The sequence below is a fragment of the Palaemon carinicauda genome, chromosome 16 (genome assembly GCF_036898095.1).
Source record: "Palaemon carinicauda isolate YSFRI2023 chromosome 16, ASM3689809v2, whole genome shotgun sequence".
Classification (NCBI taxonomy): Eukaryota; Metazoa; Arthropoda; class Malacostraca; order Decapoda; family Palaemonidae; genus Palaemon; species Palaemon carinicauda.
The window spans coordinates 131,379,981-131,389,360 of record NC_090740.1 but is presented as its reverse complement, the minus strand read 5'-3'; the positions used below and the strand labels follow the sequence as shown (position 1 = coordinate 131,389,360).

Genomic DNA, 9,380 nt, shown 5'->3' with positions numbered 1-9,380 from the left:
CTTTTGAAGTTCTACTGATTCAACTACCCGATTAGGAAGATCATTCCACAATTTGGTAACAGCTGGAATAAAATTTCTAGAATACTGTGTAGTATTGAGCCTCATGATGGAGAAGTCCTGGCTATAAGAATTAACTGCCTGCCTACTGTCATGTACTTCTATCGTTTTATCAAATACAGAATTGTCTTCATGCTATAAAGAATATAAAACAGCAATTGAATTGTTTGAACTCCAGAAGTTCAAACTTGCTGCAAATGTTTATTTGTTGAACATTGTGACGCAAGCCTCTGTTCGTAGTTTATATATAATAGTTATATTTTAAATTTGTTACTGATCTTAAGATATTATATAGTTTCATTAGTTATTACTCATTTATCTTTTATTTAGTTCTCTGTTTACTTTCCTCACCGTGCTAATTTTCCTGTTGGAGCCGTAGGGCTTGTAGCATTCTGCTTTTCCAACTAGGATTGTAGCTTATCTACCACCACTACTACTAATAATAATAATATAATCCTATTTCTTCTAAATAAACTGATAGCACTGGGAAGCAAATAGCATGGGAAGCTAGATGTGGAAAGGCTGAGTTACGGGACGCCAAAATAATTTGGAATCTCACCCACTGCGAACTGCTGGTTTCCAGCCAAGAAACCTACACCTGCTTGTGCCCTGATCAAGGCCTGTTCACGCTACTTCTTGTACAGTCGCCGTTGATCTCAGAGAATGCCTTAGTGAGTAGCTCTGCTGCGGTTGTTTGTGTTTCATTATTTTAACGTTATGTAATAGTTGTAGTATTATTGTTATTATTATGTGTTTATGATTTTCAAGTTATATATCAGCGCTTAAATCTGTTACAAATAAAATGAGTTCCCCTCTGGACTCGATTTAACTTTATGTGCACTGAGAGATATATTTAAGCTACATTATTTCTATGATATTGATACAGTTTTTTTTTTTCTTTTTTTTTTTTTTCTTTTTGCGTAGGAGAATCACCATGGAGCTGAAACGGTATGTAATCCTAAGCTTAATGCCGTGCTAATAGGTTTAGATATTTATGCATTAACTCGTAAAGATATACGCTTTTAATGTAATCTTCTATTCTGTAGTCCTGTTTTCTTTAGATTTTTTTTTCTGGTCTTTCTGTTCATTGTTTATGTAACTGGGATTTGTATTTATTACTAAAATTCGTTAGTAAATATTCATGGATATCTGATAAAAGATGAAAATTCAAGGTAAATTCTTTGAGTAAATCATGTTTCTTAATCTCATGATAAGCTATGAAAAAGATAACGGTAATTATAGATTTCAATCAAATTGAATTAACTACCTGTTGTGTTGCAACAGACAGGAAAATCCTTAATGAGAACAACTTTCTTTATAACAGCATCGTGTTTGGAGTCCAGAACATAAGAAAAATATAATCATCCACCCCTTTTTTTTATTTTGTCTTTCACCATCATTTTAGCTTTGAATACCTATAAAAGTTAGTTGGCTTCAGAACCTTTGAGCATTCTTTCATTGTATAAATGAAACTATTTTACTCCACAAATAATATTTGCAAGGCCAGGATGAACTGAGGTATTCTTTTCTTGTTGTAACAACTGGTAAAAGAATATATTTGAAACTAGGTTTTGGGATGTGCTCTTGAAAACGTTTGCCAGTTTGCACTTGCAATAGAATCCTCTCTATTATAAGCTTCAATTCCTTTCATATCCTGAAATCAGTAATGATTACGCTTTCTTTTTACACAGCAACTAATCTAGTACATACTGTTTTTGTTTCAGAAGCCAAAATCCCTACCACCCAACCTGATAACTGTTGGCTTGTGTTGTGCGTTGTCAGTGCTTATAACGCTTGCGACAGTGGGATTATTGTCCCCTCGGTTCCAGATTCTTCAAATTCAGATCCATATGATCAAGTGCTTAGGTCATGGCGCGGCCAATGTCCTCTTTGCTTCTGTGGCCTGGTGGTCAATTGAGGTAAGATGATGGAAGGATAGATAAGACAATCAGATTCACAGAATCTATAGTTTTTATTATAGATTTTCAGTTTATTGGTCTCAGAAATAAGATTTACAGTATCTACAGTTTTTATGATTGATTTTGAGTTTATTGGTGTTACAGAAATCAGATTCCTAGAAGCTACAGTTTTTATGATTAATTGATTTTGAGTTTTGTGGTCTCACAGAAATCAGATTCACAGAATATACAGTTTTTATGATTGATGGATTCTGAGTTTACTGGAATCACAGAAATCAGATTCACAGAATGTACAGTTTATATGATTGATTAATTTTGAGTTTTTTTGGCCTCACAGAAATAAGATTCACAGAATGTACAGTTTTTATGATTGATTGATTTTGAGTTTTTTTGGCCTCACAGAAATAAGATTCACAGAATATACAGTTTTTATGATTGATGGATTCTGAGTTTACTGGAATCACAGAAATCAGATTCACAGAATGTACAGTTTATATGATTGATTAATTTTGAGTTTTTTTGGCCTCACAGAAATAAGATTCACAGAATATACAGTTTTTATGATTGATTGATTTTGAGTTTTTTTGGCCTCACAGAAATAAGATTCACAGAATATACAGTTTTTATGATTGATTGATTTTGAGTTTTTTTGGCCTCACAGAAATAAGATTCACAGAATATACAGTTTTTATGATTGATGGATTCTGAGTTTACTGGAATCACAGAAATCAGATTCACAGAATGTACAGTTTTTATGATTGATTGATTTTGAGTTTTTTTGGCCTCACAGAAATAAGATTCACAGAATATACAGTTTTTATGATTGATGGATTCTGAGTTTACTGGAATCACAGAAATCAGATTCACAGAATGTACAGTTTATATGATTGATTAATTTTGAGTTTTTTTGGCCTCACAGAAATAAGATTCACAGAATGTACAGTTTTTATGATTGATTGATTTTGAGTTTTTTTGGCCTCACAGAAATAAGATTCACAGAATATACAGTTTTTATGATTGATGGATTCTGAGTTTACTGGAATCACAGAAATCAGATTCACAGAATCTACAGTTTATATGATTGATTAATTTTGAGTTTTTTTGGCCTCACAGAAATCAGATTCACAGAATCTACAGTTTTTATGATTGATTGATTTTGAGTTTACTGGCCTCACAGAAATCAGATTCACAGAATGTACAGTTTTTATGATTGATGGATTTTGAGTTTACTGGCCTCACAGAAATCAGATTCAAAGAATCTACAGTTTTTATGATTGATTGATTTTGAGTTTACTGGCCTCACAGAAATCAGATTCAAAGAATCTACAGTTTTTATGATTGATGGATTTTGAGTTTACTGGCCTCACAGAAATCAGATTCAAAGAATCTACAGTTTTTATGATTGATTGATTTTGAGTTTACTGGAATCACAGAAATCAGATTCACAGAATGTACAGTTTTTATGATTGATTGATTTTGAGTTTACTGGCCTCACATAAGTTAGATTACTAGTCTACAGTTTTCTTGATTGATTGATTTTGAGTTTACTGGCCTCACAGAAATCAGATTCACAGAATGTACAGTTTTTATGATTGATGGATTTTGAGTTTACTGGCCTCACAGAAATCAGATTCACAGAATGTACAGTTTTTATGATTGATGGATTTTGAGTTTACTGGCCTCACAGAAATCAGATTCAAAGAATCTACAGTTTTCTTGATTGATTGATTTTGAGTTTTGTGGTCTCACAGAAATCAGATTCACAGAATCTACAGTTTTTATGATTGATGGATTTTGAGTTTTCTGGCATCGTGTCATCGAAGGTCATTGACCCTGATAGTGTTTGTTTTAAACTAAGAAAAAAAAGGAAATTAATTTTAAAACCATAAAAGCGATGGCCTTTTAAAAGTTAAATAGCTTTCAAAGACCCGCTTAATGTTAATATCTGATCTGAGAGAAGAGATTCTTCTTGATATAACGGTTTTTTTTTATTTCTTTATAGAGGTATGATGCAGCAATAATGGCAGGCATTAGTTCTTGCCTTGCTACGAGTATAGGCGTCGGAATTAGTGAGCAATTGGTACTTCATTATCATCTAACCAATATTCCAAGGAGTTCATTCTTCTCGACCATTTACTTGACAACTACGTTAGTCTTCTGTAAGTACTGAACCAAATATTGCTGTTGTTATAATATTAAAGTACATATGACTGTGATTATATATTGTAACATTACCCAATATCAATGGAAAGGTTTTTAACATCTTTATGGGGTTTTAATGGTATCAGAATATTTAAAAGTTTAATTATATAAGGTTTTTAACATTTTTATGGGGTTTTAATGGTATCAGAATATTTAAAAGTTTAATTATATAAGGTTTTTAACATTTTTATGGGGTTTTAATGGTATCAGAATATTTAAAAGTTTAATTATATAAGGTTTTTAAAATTTTTAAGGGGTTTTAATGGTATCAGAATATTTAAAAGTTTGATTATATATCTAAAAGTGAATATCATTTTTCATTTTCCAAGTGCTTTCACTGATCCTGGGAATACTTGTGTGGGGTATCCAGAACATCCAACAATATCCAATGACATCCTACTGGATGCCCGTGGGTGACGCGTGGCCACTGTCAGCTCTAGTTATCATATCGTTATTGTTGCTTGCAACTTGCAACACGACTTTATTCCTTCGTAACTTACAATGGCTAACTCAACTGCATTTCATTCTGCCGGATCCTGAGACTACAAATGTTTTGTGAGTATAAAGAAGCAAGTCTTGCATTCAGTTATTTATGGTCTTGCAAATTGCCATGTTGGTTGACGGTACGAAATCATTCAACTGTTTCACGAATAGTGCAAAAGAGACTTTTGAGTGGCAAAACTCTTTGGGTTGCTTAACTTGCTTTAGGCAGTTTGATAAACTATTGGGGATCTCAGAGGTTTTATTAACGTAATATTTTCCATACAGTTAAAGATAACAGATCAACTAAGCTGAAGATAAAACAGTCTGTTACCATTGATTCTGATTAGTACTTGTATTAAAATAGAGATCATATTTGTCTAGACGCTCAATGATTTGCGTCATCTGCAGGATAATTTTGTAATCAATCAATGTAATAAGGACCATAGGCGGTCAGAAACGAAAAAAAAAAAAAATGATTTCGCCGCTGTCGATAACAAATTAAGAAATAGGTGGTTAGAGTAGATTAATGAAGACGAATGGGGAAAGGAAGATTTTGAACTTGGATATTTAACTCTATTTTGGATGTCAAAATTTGTGTCACCCCGCTTTAAGGGAGGGAAAGGGAAAAGTGGAATTATAAGCTGATTTCTGGATGAACTTTAATAGATATTATTGTTATTATTATTTTTACAAGCTAAGCTACTGCCCTAGTTGGTAAAGCAGGATGCTATAAACCCAAGGGCTCCAACAGGAAAAAAATAGCCCAGTGAGAAAAGGAAATGAGAAAATAAATAAACAATATGAATATTAAAATACAATATTTTAAGAACAGCAACGACATTAAAACTGATCTTTCATATATAAACTATCAAAAGATACTTATGTCAGCCTGTTCAACATAAAAACATTTCCTGCAAGTTTGAACTTTTGAAGTTCTATCGATTTAAGTACCTGATTAGGAAGATCATTCTACAACTTGGTCACAGCTGGAATAAAACTACTAGAACACTGTGTAGTATTGAGCCTCATGATGGAGAAGGCATGACTATTAGAATTAACAGACTTCTAATAACTTTGTAAAACTATTTTGCATAGAGTATTTTTAACATAATTTAAAGAAAATTTCTAAGTTATCGATTTTAATACCACAATGAGTGCCCCAATATCAGATATAAATTACTTGTAATTTCATACTTGACAAGCTTTTTATTTAACAGGAAATCGCTACAGCGTATAATGTAGCTTTTCATCTTAGTTTTAATCAACGACATAAAATCTCATAAATCAAATTACCCTATTCCTAATTGCCATGATATCCAGATTATGACTGAGCCTTGGGTTTCTATCATATCTTTAGAAACACTGATCTAACACATGGCATTCCTTTCCAGCAGTGGCCAGGTGTTGCATGCATTTGCACTGATTGGTGAACTGGTCTTCATCTGCAGCAGTTTCTTCCACAGCCACCCTGTGGGAAGTTTCTTCTTCAGTGCAGTTTCCATCCTACAGGTATCAATGGGTGTTCCAGCATTCTGTTTACAAGATCTATTATTTAGATGATGTTGAATGGATATGTCACAGATCAAGTAGGCCTTAATACCTCTGTATCGCTCTCCCCGCACTGCTATAATAAACCTTTAAAAGCTTGCTATCTCATGTTTTGTACTGTTTGAATTTTGTCTTATTCTTACTTTCAACTATCTGTATATAAGCTCGTTGTCATGTTGAACGTCCTTAACTGGTGAATGCCAGACTGGGGTTCGAGTAATGCTCAAATTCGTTAGTTTCTTTGAGCGCGGCAACCTCACCATCCTTGTGAGCTAAGGATCGGGTGTTTGGGGGAGCCTATAGGTCTATCTGCTGAGCCATCAGCAGCCATTGCCTGGCCTTCCTTGGTCCTAGCTTGGGTGGCGAGGAAGCTTGGGCGCTGATCATATGTATATATGGTCAGTCTTTAGGGCATTGTCCTGCTTGATAGGGCAATGTCACTGTCCCTTGCCTCTGCCATTCAAGAGCGGCCTTTAACGCCTTTACACTTCGCCTCTCTGTTAGAACCTAAATACGTTGCCACATTGCAGTTATGGATGGAGGTTTAAGAAGGAATATAAGGCAATTTTTTATATTGAATAATATCTCAATATTGTTGTACGGGGCTTCTGATAAAGTACAAATATTATCAAACAAAAATATATCAAACTATATCTATGTGATATGTTGACTCAATGCGTCAAATGGTCAAGTGAATTATAAGTAAAGTATATAAATTGATATCTTCAATTTAGGTTGTATTTTCTATGGTCTTGGTTTCTCATTCATCATTTTTTTTTTCAAATCAGTTACTGCTTTCAGAGTTAGACCTCTAATAAAAAATCAATATAGAATTAACTGTAAAAATATCTTATTGAAATAACTGTAAAAATATTGTATTAAGAGATATTTCAATTTGTAAATAGTTTCCAGGAGACGACAGTCAACCATAACATTGCCATTAATTTTCTAAGTAAATATTGAATTAACTATTTCTAAGCAGAGCCTAATGCTGTACCTGGAGTTCTCGTGTGCTGCTGAGTGTCTGGAACCTCCTTTCTGTGTATTTCTAAACCGTGAAAAGAAAAATCAAGAGCAAGGTAAGCACATCGCAATTTTTCTTGTAGATACGTTTAAGACTTACATTTTCAGCACTTTTATAATTTCATAATCCCAATGTTTTTAAATTCATCAGTGATTTTGATAATTTTTAGTTTTGGAGGATTGAAATACAAGATATACTTCAGTTTCGGGTAGAAATTAGCAAAGAAAAATGCTTGAGATTGCTTTGATTATTACCAAGATTACGAAGATTGCCATTGGATTAGATAATCTTTTCTTGTTCCAGAAACCAAAGGATTTTTCTACATATCTTAATTTCAGATGATGGTGAGGACCACGAGGAAGACAACAGAGGGAAGAGCTGCATGGGCACACTTATGAAACGCCGTGTGCCTCCGAGTGACACCTATGCTGAACTGATGGTCAATGGAAATCTTCTTGATGACGAATGCTCGGAATTCAGAGCAAGGGGAGGATCATTCTGGTCCCAGTCAACCACAATTTTACAACTTTCTGACAATGGAGAGACGCTGCAATCACCAACAGATAGTATTCCCCCTCTCCCTTTTGACTTTTTAGATGTGGAAGCACATAAAAGTGAAGCAGTAAATCGCCCTCGAAATCTTTTCAGAAGAGGGGCTGATTTTTTTCATGGGAGGGGTTCGGCTGGTGCCGCAGAAAATGTTGTCTCCACCATAGGTAATAACAGATTCAATTTGAAGAAGAAAAGTATGTCTTTCAGCTTGCATCAGCCGGTCATTCACGAATTTCCAATGGAAACAGGTCCAGATTCTCTTAAAAGAAAGCAATCCGTGAACTTAAGAAAGGGAGAGGATCGTTCTCAAAAATATCTTGATATGTCAGTCACAACAAAGCCACAACAGTTTACAAATACAGAAAGAAATGATAAAAAGAAACACTTGTACATAAATGTTTCTCAGGGCAGTGTAACTCAGGTAAACAAAAGATCTAAAAATGGATTGAATGTAAGAAATGAAATAAGACATTCTGGCAATATTACAAATGAATCAACTGTTTCCCCATTGCACATTGAAAAGACAACCAAAGGTCAGGATCTACATATGGCAGTAATGAATTTGAATCCAGTCTTTTCACTCGCTCGTTGTTATCCACCAAAGCTTGCTACAAATTATAGACACATAGAAATGCTTCTATCTGAGAAAACCAGTAATAGCAACGATGCCTTCTTAGGTCCAATTTATTCTCTAGAAAGTTTCCTACCTGATAAGAGTTTTTCTGTGCCAGATATTTCCAGCTTGAAAAGAAATACCTTTCGCAGTCATCTCCTCTCAACAGTTCCACTTCACAAGAGTTACACGAATAAAGGAAAACACCACAAAAATCAAAGTAATTCCTGGATAAAAGAGAGCTCATACCATCTTGAGTCACTTTTTCAATGGAACCTATTACCAGTAGATAGTTTCTGTCACTCGAATAATTCGGGTAATATAGTTATTCAAAATGGTAATCAGTGTAAAGAGAAACTTACGTTTTCAAGTGAGGTTTCTAATCGATATACATCATGTGATTTACCTAACTGGATAGAAAAATGTAAAGACAGGGAAGTTGTTCCTTCCTTTTATTTCACAAATGAAGTCTCTGAACAAATGCCAAAGGGGAGTGAAAGCCACAAGAGTCTTCACGAGAGTAAGAATCGTAAAATCAATCATCTAAATGACTGTTCAGTGATGAATTGCTCTCAAGGGAAAAATTTTAAATTTAGAAGTATGCCACATCTCTTTAAATATCCTTTTCCATATGATGTAAATAGAGAACAAATATGACGGCATCAGTGTAATAGCAAAATCTCATTTGTGTAACACCTTTTTCTGGGATTCCCACCAGTAAAATTATTCATGATTTTATTGAAACTAACGTCCATGCAGAAACACAATTTTTTCCTAAAATTCAAATCAAAACATTACAATAATACGCACGCTTGTCACTGCAAGATTCCATCCACTGTAATCAAGGGGCATATTAAAGGCCACAATGATCATAAAGACGAAACAGTTCCAAAGAGTATTCAGCTTATTGTTTAGATCAGTGGTTCTCAACCTTATTTACCCCATGCACCCCTTTTACCACATGTCAGAATCCCATTCCCCG

At 34.1% G+C, this 9,380-nt stretch overlaps 1 protein-coding gene across 1 annotated transcript in view; it reads left to right on the top strand.

Annotated features, from left to right (window-relative positions):
• LOC137655567 (uncharacterized) overlaps positions 1 to 9,119 on the top strand; it is a 149,883-nt gene extending 140,764 nt beyond the window's left edge. The window contains 9 exon segments of the mRNA XM_068389467.1: positions 539 to 728; positions 982 to 1,005; positions 1,782 to 1,976; positions 3,979 to 4,135; positions 4,508 to 4,733; positions 6,053 to 6,170; positions 7,192 to 7,288; positions 7,572 to 9,046; positions 9,048 to 9,119. Of these exon segments, the coding sequence (XP_068245568.1) occupies positions 539 to 728; positions 982 to 1,005; positions 1,782 to 1,976; positions 3,979 to 4,135; positions 4,508 to 4,733; positions 6,053 to 6,170; positions 7,192 to 7,288; positions 7,572 to 9,046; positions 9,048 to 9,119 (2,554 nt within the window).
• Positions 9,120 to 9,380: the final 261 nt, after the last annotated feature.